This window comes from Emydura macquarii, unplaced genomic scaffold, assembly GCF_026122565.2.
Source record: "Emydura macquarii macquarii isolate MOO-44397 ecotype Brisbane River unplaced genomic scaffold, CSIRO-AGI_Emac_v2 contig_2473, whole genome shotgun sequence".
Classification (NCBI taxonomy): domain Eukaryota; kingdom Metazoa; phylum Chordata; order Testudines; family Chelidae; genus Emydura; species Emydura macquarii.
Window position 1 is genome coordinate 28,773,319 of NW_027132610.1, and position 21,256 is coordinate 28,794,574.

General features: G+C 40.2%; 1 protein-coding gene across 3 annotated transcripts in view; it reads right to left on the reverse strand.

Annotated features, from left to right (window-relative positions):
- The window catches only part of DIAPH3 (diaphanous related formin 3), a 581,492-nt gene that overhangs the window by 86,169 nt on the left and 474,067 nt on the right, over nucleotides 1-21,256 (reverse strand). For all 3 annotated transcript variants that reach the window (XM_067563206.1, XM_067563204.1, XM_067563205.1), the window contains 2 exons: nucleotides 19,625-19,720; nucleotides 19,082-19,141 (listed from right to left, as the gene is read on the reverse strand). In XM_067563206.1, the coding sequence (XP_067419307.1) occupies nucleotides 19,082-19,141; nucleotides 19,625-19,720 (156 nt within the window). The remainder of the gene's footprint in view (nucleotides 1-19,081; nucleotides 19,142-19,624; nucleotides 19,721-21,256) is intronic.

Genomic DNA, 21,256 nt, shown 5'->3' on the forward strand with positions numbered 1-21,256 from the left:
AAGGGACGAAAGAGGATCCAGGAAACTACAGACAGGTCAGCCTCACCTCAATCCCTGGAAAAATCATGGAGCAGGTCCTCAAGGAATCCATTTTAAGGCACTTGAAAGAGAGGAAGGTGATCAGGAACAGTCAACAGGGATTCACCAAGGGCAAGTCATGCCTGACCACCTGATTGCCTTCTATGAAGAAGCGACTAGCTCTGTGGATGTGGGGAAAGCGGTGGACGTGATATACCTTGACTTTAGCAAAGCTTTTGATACGGTCTCTCACAGTATTCTTATCAGCACATTAAAGATGTATAGGTTGGATGAATGGACTATAAAATGGATAGAGAACTGGCTAGATCATCGGGCTCAACGGGTAGTGATCATGTCTCCATGTCCAGCTGGCAACTGGTAACAAGCGGAGTGCCCCAGGAATCGGTCCTGGGGCCGGTTTTGTTCAACATCTTCATTAATGATCTGGAAGACGGGGTAGATTGCACCCCCAGCAAGTTTGCAGATGACACTAAGCCAGGGGGAGTGGTAGATACCCTGGAAGGTAGGGAGAGGGACCTAGACAAATTGGAGGATTGGGCCAAAAGAAATCTGATGAGGTTCAACAAGGACAAGCGCAGAGCTCTCCACTTAGGATGGAAGGATCCCATGCACAGCTACAGACTGGGGACCGACGGGCTAGGCAGCAGTTCTGCAGAAAAGGACCTGGGGGTTACAGTGGATAAGAAGCTGGATATGAGTCAGCAGTGTGCCCTGGTTGCTAAGAAGGCTAATAGCATATTGGGCTACATTAGTAGGAGCATTGCGAGCAGATTGAGGGAAGTAATTATTCCCCTCTATTCGGCATTGCTGAGGCTGCATTTGGAGTATTGTGTCCAGTTATTATGTAATGGCCATCCATTACAAAAAGAATGTGGACAAGTTGAAGAGAGTCCAGTGGAGGGCAACAAAAATGATTAGGGGGCTGGAGCACAAGATTTATGAGGAGAGCCTGAGGGTTTGTTTAGTCTGCAAGAGAGAGGAATGAGGGGGGATTTGATAGCAGCCTTTAACTACCTGAAAGGGGTTTCCAGGGAGGATGGAGCTAGGCTGTTCTCAATGGCAGTAGATGACAGAACAAGGAGCAATGGTCTCAAGTTGCAGTGGGGAAGGTCTAGATTAGATATTAGGGAAACGTTTTTCATGAGGAGGGTAGTGAAGCACTGGAATGGGTTACATAGGGAGGTGGTGGAATCTCCATTTTTAGAGGTTTTTAAGCCGGGGATTGACAAAGCCCCAGCTGGGATGATTTAGCTGAGGTTAGTCCTGCTTTGAGCAGGGGGCTGGACTAGATAACTTCCTGAGGTCTCTTCCAACTCTATTATTCTATGATTCTGTGAAATCCCCTCCCTCCAGTATCTTCACCATTCTGAGAGCTTTTTGGATTTGATTACTGTAACTTTCCCCCGAACTGTATACAGGTTATTATTCTAGGGTGAACCCATCTGAACAGAGGACCATGAAGGTTGTGGACTCTGATGAGTTTCATATTGGTAGGCCCTCTCTTAGAGGTAAAGATTTCTCCTAACACATTCTGGGTGTCCTAGCTCATGATAAAAGCTACAGGGCAAAAGTGAAGGGTACTGCACAGTACAGTACTTTGTTACAATCAAAATGACATTCACAAAACAGAACAGGATTTGCAGATTGATGTAGACATACACAAGCATATACCAATCCATCATACATAGATTTCCTTTCCAGATCCAACATGACTCCAGGTGGCACCAATGAAGTGAGACAAAGATGAATTTAAATGGCACCACTGCTTCAACATGACTAGATCCTCAGAAGGACTCCCTGCTCCCCAAATGATGTAAGTGTGAACCAAGATGAGAAAACAGATCAATTTTTATTTAACTAGATAACCCATAAAGTAAAACAGAGGTAAAAAACTACTTGTACATTTTATGGCCTTAGGAAAAGAAATTAAGGCACTTGGTACTGGCGTGTGTGTATTTATATGCATATTCTTGGTTTGGACATTTAGCTTTGAAAGAAAGTGCGCGCACACAGCCCTGAGAGAAGCTTACTTTTAGATGGTTCCAAACTTCCATCCAAGGTCATGCATATCACAAACCTAAGAATCTGCAGACACAGTTCTCTATTGGGAACTTTATTTCACACACTCCTACTTTTTCTGGGGAAAAAAAAATTGATTAAATTCTTCAATGCTGCATCAAACTTGAACGTTTTGTTTTTATATGGTTTATGCCAGACACAGAGCTTTAAAATATATTTTATGCATTTATTTTCCTTTGCTAAATAAGCCTATTCTTTTATAGAGAGTACATTAAAATATAAATATTTACTAGGAAAATCTGTATATTAGCTAGAGTATATGTAATACATTTTTAAGACCATTTAAAATATGTATTCACCCCAATGATTATATATTTGTGTACAGGTAATTATAGATTTTGCTGCTAGTATTAAACATGTTTTGGTATTTATCTAATATATATTGGAGACTCAGAAAACATACAATTCTATATTAACTGTTCTTCAAACAAGGATAATTTGCCCAACACAGCAGTTATATATTATCATGAGTCTGACTGGTTACATGTACTCCACATTTACACATTAAACCCTTTATTTTACTTACACACTAGCTAATATTTAAGCCTAATTTTTTCAACTATTTTCCCCCCCCCAAAATACTGAAATTAGTTAGGCTTTGCTATGTACTATGTATGCCTAATTTGATTTTTAAATCATGACTATGGTTTCTTTAGTTCAAGTAGCACAAATAGAAATCCAAAAATAGCTAACTCTTATTTTCAATATTTTTCAAAATCAATAACATTCAGTCCTTGGTTGAAATAAGTTTCAATCTGAAGCATGTTTTGACAGTAAATTTATAAATTTGCTAAATTTGATAATGGAATGAACAGTGGTACCCACCTAATGAATCCTTTTGCCGATAGCCATATTGATACAGTTGCTTTTGGGCATCTCATTGTTATGCTTAGGCCTATATAAACTATTTGTTGAGATTTGCCCAAGACCTATCTCCGAGGAGTTGGTGTCAAATTAATCTCCAAGTCATAGATACATCTCAACAAGTTTTAAAGTCCTCTTTTCCCCACAACCCCTTAAGTCCCTGATCAACAGTTGTGGGTTTTTGAGTCAAGCTGTGCTTCTGCCCACACAGTGGCACTGTCAGCATTGTCAACTGCTCAAACAATTTTTTACACAGAGCAGCCGGTTGCCTTCAGCCACAATGCTTTTGGGGGCACTCTGTGCTGTTTGCCCAGAGACTCTGGCTGCTCTACAACTGTGCTAGTTAAGGGAACGACAGAAGGAACAACAAATGGCTACAATTAGCATTCGCCCTGCTCCTGCAACAGAATTTCATTGCTATGGCAACTGGAGTTGCCCAGACGACACAGGGCTTTGGCTGAAGCTAGCATCCAACGTAACAAGCACTACCAAATATAATAGCCACAGTTCAAGCTAATAGCCTATCTCACTGGCGTTTTAGATCTTTGCCTTTATTTCCCAGTTTAATTAATAAGAACTGGTTTCTTAATTTTTTCTAACTTACAGTATGTATATGATTATTTTAGTAACCAGAAACATTTGAAATACCTGTATTACTCCTTCCTTTTATATAGCCATAAAATATCTAGAATACAGACAGACAGCCAAATGTAAGAAGTCCTTCCAAATATGCTAATTTTTCACAGGTGGTATACATTTATTTCATAGCAACTGATGAAGAGAAAAAAAGATTTATTTCTAAATAACAGAGCTGTTCTAAGCAATGGAGTAAAGGCTGTGACATGGGTGGGCAATAGTCTGCATGGTGAGCCAAGGTAAGAGGTGACTGAAATTTAATTATCCCAAAGAACAGAGATTTTTTTTAATTTGGACTAAAATTTAAATTAGCTGAAAATATTTTACCAGAAACTGAAATGTCTGAATAAAATGTTCCATGAGATGAGATCTTTACGGCTCTTCAAAACTCTCTTAAACCAAACAAACCAAAGAATTCCATGCTGCTTTTTGCTGTTGGTTCACACATTTAACTCAGGAAGCTGCTGTGAATTTTTAAACCTCTGAAAGCATCTTGAAATTAGTTTTTTGGTAATGCTAATGAGTTTATCAAACACAGCCTTCAATCTGAATAATACATATATAAATGCTCCTTTAGCAGATTCCTATTAAAATAATCTGCAGCTGGGCCAATGAATTGACTGGTAGTGAAACACTCCAGGCAGGAAACTAGCACACTTGCAATCTCCAAGGGTGGGCTTGGGTAAGATTGCAGCTGCCATAATTCCCATAACCTCCTAGTGGCTGCAACATGGTGTAAAAGAAATTGCCTATCCTCCCTGCTGCAAGGTGAGTGCAGGTTCTATATAGGAGGATGATTGTAAATTACAGGAAGAAAGGTAAAATAAAATGGTGGAAGGGAAATCCTAATTAACTTCACTTCAGCCTGCACAACTTCTGAAACCACTGTTTTTGTAAGGTAAACTCCATCCCCGGTCCTTGGTTTATACCCAAGGGAATGGACACACTAAAATAGTTGTATCTTTTTATGGGGGGGATTTTAAGCAAATTTTCTTTAAAATAAGTCAATGGTACTCCCCAGGAACAAGTTTTCACACTAGTGCATCTGCTTGAATGGTCAGTGCCCTTAATTGTATGCATCTTGCCTGCAATTTATTTCTATATTTCTGTAAATAGTTTTAAAAAATCAGTTTATTGATTTTCAGATTTTGTAATCGGTGTCTGCAACAAATTGATGTTCCAGTAGCCTGAATGACTAAAATAGAAACTTGGAAATACAACTGTATCTCTGATTTCAAAGGGTCTAAAGCATAGCTAGGGGAGGTTATGGGGTGGAATTAACCACTTATGACCTGGTGATGGTCATAAAAGGGTGCTGTAAAATCCCTTAGCTGTTAACAAAAAAATATTGACTGGTGTCTGACAGTAAATTTAAAGCAAATTGTATAAATAACTCCACATTTTTGTGAAATCCCACAGGGTCTAAGGCTTATTTACATCTACGCATTTGTTGGCTATATATTTGATTGTAACATACTTTGGCATAGCACAAGAATTCTTATCTCAATTCATTTGAGACAGAAATACTATTGATTAGTAAAGCAATATTAGTCAAACAACACTGGCTGGCTTAATAGGCCTGTACAAAGGAATAAAGTTTATATATATTTTAAAAGGAATATTGTTGATTATATGTTTATCTTGCAGCCCCACATTCAATATGAAGCCTCTCTTCCTATACTGCAAACTCTTCAGGGAAGGGACATTCTTTCTGTATGTATGGTAAGTGTCTAGCAAATTGTGGGAGCTTCTGGAATACATACAAACAACAACAGTTACAGGTGTGAACTTGCATAGCTTATTATACTTGAATGCAAAAAGTCTTTTGACTCCTCATTTTATAAGGAAAATTGTAATGTAAGTGGTTTACCTGGTCCAAATACACTGGAGTCGCCAACATATGAAGTATATTGTTAGGATAAGAATTTTGTAGTCCTCTCCTAATCCAAATAATTTACTCATGCTTTTATAAATTGACTGATTACAGCATTAGCTAATCATCTCATGCTGGGAAGATTTACAGATCAAAAAACTGTACTGCAGCTGTCACTCTATTGGCTCTTTTCAAATCAATAAGTTGATTTAAAGAAATCTTCACACTATTTAGTTATAACTGATAAAGTATGCTCTTGACCAAATTAACTTTCAGAGTACTATACAAAGAAATATGTTATTTATTGCAAACATTTATAATTTATCTACATAGAAAACAAGGTAGAAACACCAAATGTTTGGAAACTATTTTTAAAAATGGGAAATAACTAGTAGCTTAGATTAAAAAGCAGAACCATTTTTCCTATAAATAGAAAATACCCCACAATCACCTGCAGGACTGCAATGTTAAAGGGCAGAGACAAGGAAAACTTTACCCATTAGGGTGAATGTTGGGGTACAGTGGCAGTTAGTGAAAAGCCTGGGCAAAATTGCACTTTACAGCAATTTCTGAATAAAGACAGGCTCTGACTGGCATATATTTCTCATGGGAACCAGTTCAGAGGTGAGGGTGCACCTCCAAGAACATCATGGTTCCAAAGATAGGGAACTTTTAATTTAAAAATAATTTGACTAATTGTGAATGATACAATCTTTTAACTTATTAGTGACCTCTTATACAGTTTTCTATTGTTTTATTAAGATATATTATATTAAAACCAGCATAAGTCCAATTCTGAACTAAATTATACAATTTCTTGAGTACCTATCTCTGATGTGAATTCTTACAAATGTCATGGCATCAACTACCCAAATGTACATGATGTTTTGTATAGTCCTTACTTCATGAATAAATTCCAGTGAGAGTTATTTGTAGGTTCTATAGTGTCAGTTCCTCCAGCTGATCAACATTAAGCTATTGTCCAATATATTTCTATTTTAAAATGATAGGTCTCCCACCAAGAATTACAACAGCTATAAATTGCATTAGATTCTACCATCAGTGCTAGTATCTAATACTTAACTGGGCTTGTACTGCCAAAATATTGGTAATAGTTACAGGAGAGCATACAGAGAAACAAGATTGAGGGGACTGGTGAGACAGAGATGAGGACAGTGACCAGAAGGGTAGATAAGAGTTCAGGGATAAGAGTTCAGAGACCACAAGAAGGAATTGTAAAATAAGAGAGGAAGACTAACTCCAAACCACAGGGAAAGAGGCAAATCTAAAAAGGAGCCTTAACTAAAGACCTAAAAGCCAGATACTAAAAATAGTATTTTATCATTAATGGAGAGTTTACTATTCTTCAGATTGTATTTTAACTGGCTCTCACTTTAATGAGGAAGGGAAATAGGTTGCATATCATGATACCATTTTTCAGTTTTGTGCCACAAGAAGAGTGATGTGAAATTCAGCCTGACATTGTAGATTTCTTTATTTTTAGCAAAGCTGCAGCAAATTACTAATCAGACATCTCACCCCATAAGTTTTCAATACAGTGATCTCATGGCAACTGCTGTTAGGTGGATAAACAGAAACTGGGTTAACTCAGTGGAGAGTAATTGGCTGTGTCCTGTTTTCAGTCAGTGACTTGCAAACAGAGAAAGAGTAGACCTAAAGCAGTGGTGTAAGCTTGGAGACTGATTAGTCAGGAAGCTATTGCTAAAGGCAGTAAGAGCAGCAGCTATCCCAAGAGCTCTCTCACTGCAGTTTTCCCTGCCCTGTGAGAGTCAACTGGAAATCCCTTAATACACTATGCCCTTCATTTATTGTTGCTAGTGGACATGTGAGAGCATTTAAGAATGCTACTTTTTTGAGTAGTTGCCTGATGATGGATCACACTGAATTAAAAGGATTTTATATTTTTTTCTTAGGGACAGTGGAAGACTACCATCTACAGTACAATTAGGAAACTAGGGCTTTTACCTTGCACTGTATCATTTCCTATTCTCTGTTGAATAGCCAAAATGCTATTTGAGGCTGCTCATACATCTCTTAACTACTCTTCAGGCCAATTCTATGAACTTTATGTGACTACTAAAAGACTTACGTCAAAACTGACTCAGCTAAAACTTGTATAAGTACACTTTGACATTCTATACTGTTTTGAAGTATGTTAGCATGTCGCTAGAAATACATTAAAAATAAAAATTATATTTATTACACTACTCTTCAGTCAACATCATCAGATTTTAATAGTGTAAATTAAGATGGCTGTGTGTTGTTAGATATTATAAGGAAAATACTAGGACAGTAAGTGACAAAATATTGTTACTCTAGCTAGCAGTATCTTCATATACTATACTATATATACACATATACTATATATATATATATATATACACACACATATACTATAACACACAGAACACTGTTAAAAGAACAGTATTAAGGTTGCAAAGTCAAGCACCCAAAAAAAAAATTAGGAAATGTCAGAATTATTGTTTGCACAGAGGGAGAGAGGAGAAAGGTATCACCCCACATACAGCAGCTAGGAAAAGGATGGAGATAGGAGAGAGAGAAGGTGGCAAGGGTTGTGTGTACAGGAGTTTCTTCCCTCTTCAAAATGAGGAGACAAAGAGAGAAAGTCATGGTCTTTGCTTCAAAGATAATGAGCTTCTCCTTCCCACAAACTGGTTGGGGAATAGGTGGTGCAGGTGATGGGGAAAGAAAGAAAGAAAAGGAGTGATCTCCAAAAACAGCTGACAATTACAGTACAAATAAAGGCTGCCATGAAAGAGTGTCCATCAGGAAGGTCCTAGGAGGCTGCTTTGGTGAGAAGTTCCAAGCCACTCCCTAATAGCTGAAACACTGGGTATATTACCAGAGCGGATACCTCTTCTAGAGGTATAGACAAATGGGAGATCAGCCTGTCATATTAGCCTCTGGCTTGTAGTTTTCTCCTCTGGCTAACAGGTGTCCGAGAATTTTCAAGCCTTTTTCTCAACATCTTTAGACTCTTTGGCTGCTGTAGTGTCATGTGGCAACATTTGGAAACAAGTGGGTATGTTATTATAGGTCATAACTATTGAACCTCCTGTCAAAAATAAACTTTAGCTGGTGTATGAGATTGGGTGGCTGTTGTCGAGATGGATGGGGCTGCATATTTGACCTCTTCACCTTTTGACTCTTGTGTGGCAGTTAGTATGGTCATTGGAGGTAGAAAGACTGTGGAAGAGGACTTGACTTCTATACGTGCTTATCATGCTTCCTCTTTAGGGCCAGTGTATAAATGGCATGGGATTGGAGGGTTGTTCTGAAATTTTTTAATGAGTGCAAAGACTCATCTGTTTTCTCATTAAAGAGATTGGTTTCATCAAAAGGCAAGTCCTCAGTGGAGTTCTGAATTTCCCTTGGAACCCTGAAAAATGAAGCCATGACTCTTTCTGCATAACTGTTGCGGTCACTTAGATCTTGCTGCAGTATTGGCTGTATCCACTACAGCTTGCAGTGAAGTTTTAACCATGAGTCTAGCTTCCTCAGGAAGGGCTTGGAATTGGACCCTGTTCTATTGGAGGATTTTATCTTGAAGTCCAAGAACTTCATATAGATCATAAAATCATATTTCATTAGCAAGGCCTCATAGTTCGAGATTCTGAACTGGAGGCTGGTGGATGTAAATACCTTCCTCCCCAGAAAGTCCAGGCATTTAGCTCTCTCGTCTGCAGGGTTATTTTTAGGATGTTGCTGCCTGGATCTTTCCATGGCTGTTTGTACTGTTATGGAGTTGGGGCAGGGTGAATAAAAAAGAATTTTGCCCCTTTTTACAGGCACAAAGTAACATTTCTCGGTCCTTTTAGGGTGGGGTACATGTTACTGGTGTATGCCATAACACTCTAGCTAGCTCCATAATGGCCTAATTTATCAGGAGAGCTAACCAACTGGGTCCACTGGGCTGAAGGTTATGCAAGAGCTTGTACCGCCTGTATTGAACTACTTCTAATGAAATCTGAAGTTCTGCCATTATTGTTTGCAATTGTTCTTGACATGGTCTATGGTCATCAGGTGAGAATGGTGAAGATGGGGCAATTACCTCATTGTGTGAGGAAGATAATATGCCTGATGGTACTGCTAGATTTGGCTCATCATATTCCTCCTTCATATGCTCCTGAAAAGCTATTTGCTGTTTGTTATGTCACTATGTTACACCACATGGATTTGGTGCGTCATGCATAAGGCATTTACCAAGGAATGACAGTATATGGTTGGCAATCAAATAGTCATCAAAATCTTCGGTGGCATAAGAAGATAGTCAATGATGGACACAGACTGAACATCCAGACTGTGTTAAGAACCTACTGTGACAAAGCTCCTCCTCTACCTCGGTGGGTCTAGTGCTTCTTTCTAGGGGTAAGGTCAGAGAACTGCTTCACCCTTTAGTGTTTTTCCACCTCTAGTGGTGGGTGAGGGTAACACAGACACCCTAAGACGGCCGCTCCCTGCTGGCTCCCAGCCCTGTCTCTGGTTCTCATAGACCCTTGCCTCTCACCAGTGCTCTTGCCCCTACAGTGAATGGCCAGTGGGGTGGGAGGGGCCCAGTGCCACTCCCGACTCCAAGCCCCAACCCAGAGACCCTACAAGTAGCAGCTTCGCGTTGTGGCTTCAGGAAGGCTGCTAGTTTCCCTGGGTTACATCCCCATGCCCCTTGAATTAATGTCCATACCCTGCTCAGACAGTGGCTCTTCCTGGCCCTCCTTGCCAGGGAAGGCTCTTTACCTCTGACAGCCCCACTGGATGTGATAGTGCCCAAACCAAATGTCCTGTTCCATCTTCCCTTTCTGGCAGGATCTTTTTCCTCAGGCCTCCAGGCCTGGAAAAGGTCCTTTGCCCTCTTCGGGCAGGGTTTTTCCCTCCCCCAGGTGGCTGGGGCCCCATGTAACTGAAGGGGAGAACAGTGTATTGGAATAAACCCTCAGGCATAGAGAAGGCAGTCTTTTCTTCTGCTTCTTAGGCCAGGGGAATACCCTTTCATCAAATCCACAGTGGTCAGGAATTGGGCCTTGCCCAATTGGTCAACTAATTCATCTATGCATGGTATAGGGTATGCATCAAATTTGGAAATCTCGTGAAAGTCATTACAAAACCTGGCACCAGCAAAATCAGGCTGGACCACTGGCTGTGGGATTCTTCAATGACTCCCAGTTCTAACATTTTCTTTGCCTTGGCCTTGATTTCCTCCCTTTTTTCCTCTGAGATTCTGTAGGGTCTTATTTTTACCTTATTGTTATTGTTACCTTAGCCCTGGGGTTCGTGAAGATGTGGTGATAGGCCTCTGTTGTTCGGCCCGGCTTTGATGAGAACACATCTCGATTTTGATTGACCAATTTGGTTACCTCAGCCTTTTGGTCCAGCATTAGGCTGAAGGATATCTTCACCTGTTTGTGGGGGTTGTTTTTCTTGAGACAGAGTCTCTAGGGTGACTATACATGCCTTTTGGGCCTGCCAAGGCTTCAGGAGGTTGATGTGGTAGACATGCTCTTGTTTCTGGCAACCCGGCTGTCACACCTTGTAATTTACCTCCCATGGATTCGACTACTTCGTAAGGCCCTTGCCATTGGGCCAAGAGCTTCTCTCGGCCATGGGTACCAGTACCATCACTCCGTCGCCAGGCTGGAACTATCAAACCTTCGCTTGGTGGTTATAGTAGATCTACTGGGCCTCCTGTGCCTTCTCCAAGTGTTCTCATACAAAGGGAGTGACTCGGGCTATTCAGTCTCTCATCTGCAGTATGTGGTCAATTATGTTTCTTCCCAGGTTTGGTTCTTCCTCCCAAATCTCCATGGTGATGTTTTATATGCCCCAGGGGTGTTGCCCATATAATAACCCAAAGAGGGAAAACCCAGTGGAGGCCTAAGGAACCTTCCAGATGGCAAACATGAAGTAAGGCAACAGAGTATCCCAGTCTTTCCTGTTCCGACTTGCTACTTTTTTATCATAGCCTTGAGGGTCCTATTGAACCTCTCCACCAGGTCATCAGTCTGTGGGTGATAGACAGGAGTCTGCAGGGCCCGTATATGTAGCAGGGCACATAGGGTCCTTCATTAGCTTTGACATGAAGGGGGTCCCTTGATCTGTCAGGATCTCCTTAGATAGCCCTACTCCAGCAGAGATCTTTACTAGCTCGGTTGCTATCATCTTAGAGGCAGTGTTCTGCAGGGAAATGGCTTCTGGGTATCGGGTGGCATAGTCCAGGACAATAAGTATGTGTTGATGACCTCGGGATGTCTTCTCCAGGGCCCCCACCAGGTCCATAGGTATCTACTCAAACAGGACCTCGATAATTGGCAGAGGAACCAGAGTGGCCCATAAGTGTGCATGGGGGCTGTGTAGCTGGCACTCAGGGCAAGAGACACAATAGCACTGGACCTCCTTGTGTACTTCCGGCCAGAAGAACCTCCGTAGGACCCTTGCCAGGGTTTTCTCCACTCCTAGGTGTCCCCCAAAGAGGTGACTGTGGGCTAAGCTTAACACTGTCTTCTGATGCTTTTGTGGCACCATGAACTGCTGCACCTCCTGTCCCTGTGTCTGTGCGACCTGGTACAATAGATCCATCTTCATTATGAAGTAGGGCCCCGATCCCAGGGCCTTTCCTTCTACGGGAACCCCATCTATTTCCACAACCTCCCTCCTGGCATTATCGTCAGGTCCTCCGCCTAGTCTCGCCCAAAACTCTCCCTCACAGGACTGAGCTGTCCTAGCTCAAGTGGGCCTGTCTCAGTTTCTCCCCTCTTTTCGTCTGGTGGAGTCGGACCTGGAACCAGCCTTGGGTTCCTCTTCTTCCTGGGCAGTCCCCCTAGGAGTTGCCTGTGTCTGACTGCCTACAAGGGCAGTCTTCTGACCCTGGGTCAGAATCCGGGTACCTAAAGCCTTAGCAAACTTCCTTTCCCGCTTGGTCTTTCTAGCCTTCCCAGGAACGGGGAACAGATTCTGACCTATCTCAGAGATTACTGGGGCGAAAAGGGGTGAGGACTTTCTGCTGAGGATTCATGTATTTCAGGATTTCCCTTTACTTCCAACCCCTATAAGGACAGGGTATGAGCATGGTGACATTTCCCTGAACCCCAATTTCTACTGGAATGGAATAGCATGATCCATGATTAATTTGTCTTTTCCTTTGCTGAGTTTTCCTTTCCTTTGCATCCTCCAGCACACCACCTAAACAATGTTGTACTAATTACAGAGTCACAGAGTCTGCATATGGATGTAAATTTTTTCAACATTTGTAGATGGTTTGATCTCGGATTTTGACCTAGACCCATCTTTAATTAAACATGAACCATTTCCCATTTATGTCAATTGATGGAGCTATTACCTTAGCTATTGAAGTATCTCATACCTTTTAAAAAGGTAAATACTATACAAAAGTGTAAAGAAGAAGTTATTAACCCTGTGCAGTAACAATGTTTCTTTGAGACGTATGTCCCTATGGATGCTCCACTATAGGTGTGTCTGCAACCCTGTGCTGCTCATCGGAAAACTTCGGTAGCAGTATCTTTTGGGCCTGCACATGCGCTGACTCCCCTTGTGCTGCACCACAAGGCTAGCCAGCACATGTGGGCTAACCCTCCCCAGTTCCTTCTCTACCACAGAATCAGAACAAGAACTCCAAAGTAAAGGGGAGGTGAATGGAGTTGTGGAGCACCCATAGGGGGACACATCTCGAAGAAACATCGTTATTGCACAGGGTGAGTAACTTTTTCTTCTTCTTCTTCTTCTTTGAGTAGTGTCCCTATGGGTGTTCCAATGAAGGTGACTACCGAGCAGTACCCCTTTCAGAGGGTTGGGACTTTGGAGTTGGGTTAGTCACCATTTATAGTATTATGGAGCCAAGTGGGCTGATGTTGCTCGTGGTACTGACTCTGGCTCGCATACTGGGATTGTCTGAGGGTGTTTGCCCCTGTCCCTGTGTACCACAGTTTCAGTGCCCGTGTCCAAAAGGTCCGTGGGCCTATCTGCTGTACTGGACAATGATGGCCGCCATGAGCAGTGGGTACTAGATGATCTCAGTGCCAGAGGTGCTGAGGATATTGAATAAGATGGAGATTGCTTTTGGTTATCCCTGGGCTCTCTGAGGGGACTTCCTGCTCTCTTTCTCGATTGTGAGAGGAGTCCCCTGACCATTTCTTCAACTCATTTTTCTTTGAAGTCAACAGTTGAGGGGAAGACTCACACCCGCCAGAGGGCTGTGATTGGAGAGCTGCCTCCAAAAAGATGATTTTCTGGTGGAGGTCTCTGTCCTTGCTGGATCTTGATCGAAGTTGTTGATCTTGATCGAAGCTGTAAGGGAACATTTACATTGGTTGTGGCCCTCACTGAGGCAGTGAATGCACGGGCGTGCTTGTCTGCGACTGGGATCACCTCACTGCAAGTATGACACTTCTTGAAGCCTGGAGAGCTGGGCATCCCCTGGTCCAGGGGGTGTCCCCTCTTCCCCCACCAGGGTTGACACAAGTACAATGGCTTTTTTCTTCTTAATATATATATATATATATATGTATGTATATGTAAATTAGCAATTGAAGAAGAGTTAACTATCCACTAACAGACAGCTAAATGCTTAGTCTCTAGGCAGTGGCGGTTGAGAAAGAACTGAGGACGGAGGCACAGCACGAAGGGAGACAGCGCATATACAGGCCCAACAGACACTGCTACCAAAGTTCTTCGATCAGCAGTGCAGGGACGCAGACACACCTACAGTGGAGCACCCTAGGGCCACTATTCGGAGAACATAAATTTACAAAAGGAACAAAATCATTAGGTTAAGCTGTTGTTCAGTTCCATTTGTCTGGTTGTGTTTAAATATTTAAAAGAAGTCTCTGATTTAGATATCTTTCAACTTTGATGTCAACGAGCAACAGCTGAAAAATGTCTAGTAAATCTTTGTAAAAATCAAGAAACTTTTCTTAACAAACATTGCAAATACTTAACAGGCACCCTGGGACAAGTGACAGTACCTCTCTACTGTACCAGATCAATTCCATAATTTTCTTAGAGTGAAAAGTTCTGCATGGCTAAATAATGAAAAGATGAATAAGGATAAATTGTAAGTAATTTAAAACTTAGTTGATTTAAGATTGTCCACTGATACATTGAGAGCAATGCCGCCTTTGAATATATAACTTTGTATAGTAGGTTTTGGAAGTCTAGTTACCCATTACCAGAGTACATAAATTGACAAGTACTGTAATTATGGAGTATACTGAGTCACCGCCACAAATGTCACCTCTTTGTCATATTTCCTTTTATCTAGCAGAAAACGTTCCCGTTCTCCTTGAAAGAGGAGCTCACGTGAACCTGGTACATATTCATAGTGGCAAAATTTTCCAAAAATGACTAGTGATTTGGGTGCTCAACTTGACATATCTTAAAAAGGCCTAATTTTCAAAGGATGGGTGCCCTGGTGTTTATGAAGAATTCAGGCCCATATAAGTGACATTCAGGTAAATAAAGGTAGAACCCAATGCAAGATAATTGTAAATTACATGGGGAAACCTGACAACTGAGGATTTGCTCTGATGAACTAAGGAAACCTGATTTGGAACTGTAGTTACCTTCCACCAAGAGTGGGAGTGGGGTTTAAAAGATAAAACAGACTGAAAAGGAAGCAACTGCAGGTCCAAAGCATCAAAGGAGCTTTCAAAATAGGTGTTAGAATGTTTAGCTTAGCTCTTTTTTTTAAATCCTTGTGATACGCTATTTCTGTGAGAGTGAATTTACTTCATTGTGGCAATGCAATTTCAGTATAATCCATTTTATTTTTAGATGGTGATTTGGCCTGCATAAGTAATATAAAGCAAATACTATCTATTTTTTATCTACACCTACTTGCTCAAGTGCTAAGCCTACTCACCAGGCCAAAATACACAGGTGCCCCAAGCCACACCAAGGTTACCCTCACCAGCCACTGTGGCTCAAGAGTTTGGTCAACCAGTGGCTTAACTCTGGGCTTTACTTAATGATGCTCCTCATCTGTCATGCAACAAAATCAATCCATTAATGCTTGGCAGCCTCCTCACTGTCCTCCAGTGAATCATTTTATTCTAGTTCCACAGAGTTCTCTCTTGAGACTGCAGAAGGGAACCCTCCCAGCACACACCCGGAACACCCCAAAAAAGGAAACAGTAGTATAAAGATCAGGGAGGCAGCAAAGCAGCTGTGGCAGACCCCTTGCCTGCCATCCCAGAAGACCATTGTATAGGGGATCTGAATAAACCCCCCTCATCAGATAAAGGGCGCCAGAGTCTTCTGCTATGGTGGCAGCAACTCCCCATTCACCCCCTACTGCTGGAGTAGTTGGGACCCACCCATCCGCACTGACCACTGTTCCAGGAATGAAGGAACAGCACCCTGGAAATTGTATGCCTTAGCAGTGGATGCTGTCTTTGACTGAGCTAATATTTGCACTAAAGCTGCCTGCAGATTTAGGAAGACCTCACGGCACTGATTTGTACTCTGTGAAGATAACTGTCCAAATGAGCAATAACAAGTGCAATATTATATATATATATATATATATATATATATATATATATATATATATATATATATATAATATATATATATTTTTTTTTTTTTTTTTTTTTTTTTTTTAAAGAAAACTCCGATTATACCAAAGATTATACCAAATTACCTGTTCTGTTCATTCCCTCTGATGCAGCTGGCATTGACCACTGTTGGAAGACAGGTTACTGGGCTAGATGGACCATTGTTCTGACCCAATATGACCGTTCTTATGATGATACTCGGCCAATAAATATTCCTACTTGCCCTGGATGAATGAATGGGTGGATGAATTTCTGAAGCTATGTTCATAATTCTTTTTGATTGCACTGTGTTTAAACAGAGTTCATTCTAGGTATGTCTCTGGGTAGGTCTACAATGACGGCAGCAAATTCGCTGCTGTCAGATCGATTTATCCAGATCAATTGAGTGGAAGTGAAGATTCACTCACTCGATCTGGAAGTTGATTTAATAAAACCACTTCCGGAAAAGAGTAACTCTGCATCGATGGGTACGCATTTCCCATCGGCGCAGCAAAGGGGAGATGGCATGCAGAATGGACTTTAGGAAGTCGATGGAAGATATGCAAGCTACCCTACGTAGCTTGTGTATCTTCCATTGACTGCCATCAAATTTGCCAGTAAGTGTAGACCAGGCCTCTGAAATGCATACTAACACAGCACATTCATTATGGGTGAATCTGTTAATCCTCATTTGCAGGGACAAACAAGCAAAGTGCTATATTGCCGAGCTAGCATTTAATAGGTTCCCCTTTGTTTTAAACTCAAAGCCACTGGCTATTACAAGACTGTGCTATAATCTTTGGCATCTATTAACATTTTCAGGCTGAATCTAGGGCAAATGCTAAATTAATGCAAGATCAAGAAGCTACTGATGTCTGCTGGTAGATCTGATTCCAGTTTAGAATTACTGGCACATGATGCGTCTACTATAGGTATAGGTTCCAGACTATAAAAAAAGGCAAAATGGGACCGAAAGGCCTACAGCACTTTAACTTCCAAAAGAATAGCTAAAACAGAGAAAAAATAGAAAAAACTTCCATGTATTATTTTGAGTTTCTGCATAGGAAAAAAATTAAGTGAACTGTTATATTTTTATTAAAATGTTTGGTTGGAATAACTGCTTCACCAGCTTTAGTTACTGCTTTGTTACAGAAATGAGTTATGATTTCACCATGACATCAGGTACCCATGTCTGATACATTCTTTTTTGGTAACAGTTAGTGGTTAAAAGAAAAAGTCATAGTTCCCAAATCCATTACTGCCTAAAAGCCAAACAGGATTGAAATGAGTAGATTCAGCAGAACGTACCATACGCTTAGTGGCGATGTTCAGCTCAAGATATAGAGCTAGTGAGTGCACAGTGTGAGGGGAGTCAACAAGCCTGAAATGTGCTGATTGCTACTGCCACAGGCAATCCTTCAACGTGGGCTCATATTTTTGTTGTCCTGCTCCTAAACTGATAACAGAAAAACTAAGATGACTTGATTTTAAAAACAACATTTTAAAGCCAGACTTCCTTTAAGGATTCAAGTGCAAAAGCGACAGCAGGAGAAACATAAAACTGAAGATTAAAGACTGACTATATCAAGTGTTCTCATCTTCCAGAATATTAAGCCTTGTATCAAACTCTCAGTCATGGGTTACATCCTTCCTGCTTAATGTATTTATCGGACTCGCTTCCAACTGAAAATTGATACTATGTTGTCTGACAGAGCCTTCCCAACTGGCTGAAAAAAAATAGCAATACTGAACATTCTATTGTTGGACACAGAGATATATACAAATTAAATTTCAAATAAAATATGTGGACTGTAGCAATTTTGTAATTAACAACATGTTACTTCAACAACGCTATAAACAATAACTAAGTTCTGCAGGCTCACTATGTCCTTTTCTGCTATAGCTATTGAAGAAAACCAAAACCCAAAAACATTTAACTAACAAATCAGGCAGAGTAATTAGTCCCTCATAAGCACTAACGGCATCTCCTTTATCGATTATTTTTTAAAAAGTAATTTTTGACGTATTTGTTCACCAAAAAGCGACAAACATTTTACCCAACTCTGAAGTGATCAAGGAAAACGTTGACAAATTTTGTTGAAAAATTTGCTTCTAGATGAACACTAAGTATGTAAACTTCATTTTGACAGAACTAGTTTTCAGTACTGAATACAGGAGACTCTGGCCTTCTTGTCCCTAATAACACAGCTAACGGAATACTGTTCTGTTATCTAATATCTATGTTATTAGGTTATCTAACATACAAGTCACGCATTAGAAACAAAGACCCTGATACTGATCTTAACTTTATGCATATCAGTAGTCCCATGAAATTCAATGGACTATTCAAGTATGTAATTTAAGAACATGCATAAATGGTTGTAGGATCAGGGCCAAAATTAGGAACCATATTCAATAATGAGGTCATCTGTGAAATGGTTAGTTATTTTGCTCTCCTCTTGCTAATGCAACATCATTTATGTTACCATATCAATTCACAGTATTGTATGATACTCCCCTGCTGACACTATGCAACTCCAGCTGCAGTTCTACTTTATCAAGAAAACTATGATAAATGAAAAAAATGCAGTAAATGCCAATAAATCTCTAATTCAACATTATACATATTTTGCAGTGGTTAAAATATGTGCCCCTATAGTTCAGGTCTACTAATACTGCTCATAATTCATAGGAAGTTGGGAGCAGAAACTAACAGTTTTCTAGGATTCATTTAAATGCTACATGTGCAAACAAAACTAAAATTAAAATGGGGAAAAAAAAAAAAAGGCTAGACTAGCTCAGCAAAGTATCCTGAAAAGATAGTTTAGCAATGCAACATATGAGGCAGGTAATCCTTTAACAACTAGGTCCCAATACTTTATTTCACTATTCCAAAGACATAGAAAACTGATAATATCACAGCAGTCTTGAGAAAACGTAGATCAACAGGATAAACTGAGATAAGAAGATTTATGAATTTATGCCATTTATGAATATGGTTTATTACCATGGTTACAAGCTTTCAGAACAGGCCTCTGAGTGGTTGGGCTGAGATTTTGCGGTATATCTGTAACAGCAAGAGAACAAAAGAAACATAATACAATTATCTATTAACTTTCAGAGGTGTAACCATATTGGCAGGTAGATTTTTTTCCCTTCAGGTTAAATATTTCTAGGAGCAAGGCATTGTTAAATACCAGTAAAATATTTGACTCAATGGAGAACGTTATGACTTTTTCTTTCCATTTAATTATGCTACTATAAACCCAAAAGAGATAAGGTGCATATGTTTCTATAGAAGAGTCTTGTCATAACAATCAGGCTCTGTTAAGTTCAGTACATTGATTTGCAAAGTGGTACTGACATCAGCCAGCTGGAATGAGCATCTCTGTGAAATTTGTCATTGCAAAGAGAGGATTACACATGCTGCTGGGACTCCTAAGGAGTTCTAGCCTGCAGCATACTGAACTCATGATATATTTTTTAAGCAAAAAATGTCTTTCTATGTCATAATTCCTTAGAAAGTAACATGAACAGGTATAATATTCACCTTTAGGCCTTGATGTCCGTTTTCTCCGGTCTCGGAAAGCAGCACCTGACTGCAAGGCCTCCAGCAGACTATCCATCACTCCTGTCTCATCACCCTCTGTGAAAAGAGATGGAGGGAATTCCATCAGACCCTCAGGGTTACCACAGCAATGTCAAAGCATACATGAGGGTGAAAAAGAAGCCTTGTGCCATTACTAAAATTAGCAATTTCAAACTTAGACAAGCCTTTATCTTGCCCATAAATCAGCTCTTTCATAATGAAATCAGTTTCATTAGTGCTTGTGCTGCTGTTCAGTAAAGTGGACCACAGTTTATTTGATTCACTTCACACCCCTGCTTTTTATAGTGAGATTCAACACTACCTTCAAATGGAATATGGTTCTATTTATATGTGTGTCTTTGAACCCTTTATGAAACCACAAGTCATTGTGACTTTAAAGTGCTACAGAACTCAAGTTGTTTTTGCTGTATACAGACTAACACGACTACCCCTCTGGAACTGTGACTCTCACATTTCCCTTGCAGAAAGTGGTTATTTTTAGGGCACCAGCTCCTAACCTAAAATCAACCAGTTGTTTAAAAACACATTTTTAATTGAAATTCTGTTGTCTGAATTGATAGCAAAAAATTGCATTTCCCTTTGAGGACCTGTCTCCCCCTGTCCCCAAAAGATTATCATATTAGACAAAAATGATAATTTTAGTTACTGTTCAATAAAATAAAGTGAAAATCATTTCTCTGAATGAAGCCAATAGAATAACACTGAACTACAGTGAACGTGGACTGTTGTCCATAGCTAATGTACAGAAACTAGCTTCTCTCTCTTGCTTAATAAACTGCTCCATATTAAATAATTTACCACATTCAGGATATTTCTACTTATCATATTAGACACAAAAACACTGTCCCATGAGATAAGTATAAATGTTACCATAAATGGGATTACATATTATTTGTGTACATGATTTTATAACAACAGTGCCAGGAATACATTTCTTATATTATCGAATAAATACATGATTAGAGGAATTTTGACCTTTAGTGTCAAGTTTACAACAGCAGAGCAAACCAACTGGTCTAAAAAACTGTAAAGTTAATGACTGAAAGCCATCTTCAGCAATCTCCACTTTATTCTGAAGCCTCTAGGAATGAGTGAATTTTCCCTGGAATATCTAGATGACACTGCCACAGACATTCAAATATGGGAGGCACACTTGGCTCACGTGAAGGCTGTATTTTATCAAATCCAGAAGGCTAGATTAGCAGTGAAAATAGAGAACCATAAAGTAGAACTGGCAGAAGTATCTTACTTGAGACACCAGGTTGGAAGTAATAATTCCACTCAAGCCATCTAAGATGGAAGCTATACAAAACAGGTCCATTCCTCAAACTAAAAAATGGGCCAAATCTTTTATTCATAGATCCATATATTTCAGGGCTGAAAGGACCATCATCATCATATTTGACCTCCCATATAACACAGGTCATAGAACTTCCCCAAAATAATTCCTAAAGCATAGCTTTAGAAAAAGATACAATCTTGATTTAAAAATTACCAGTGATGGAGAATCCACCGTAAACCTTGATACATTGTTCCAAAGGATAATTAACCCTACTGTTAAAAATGTGTGCT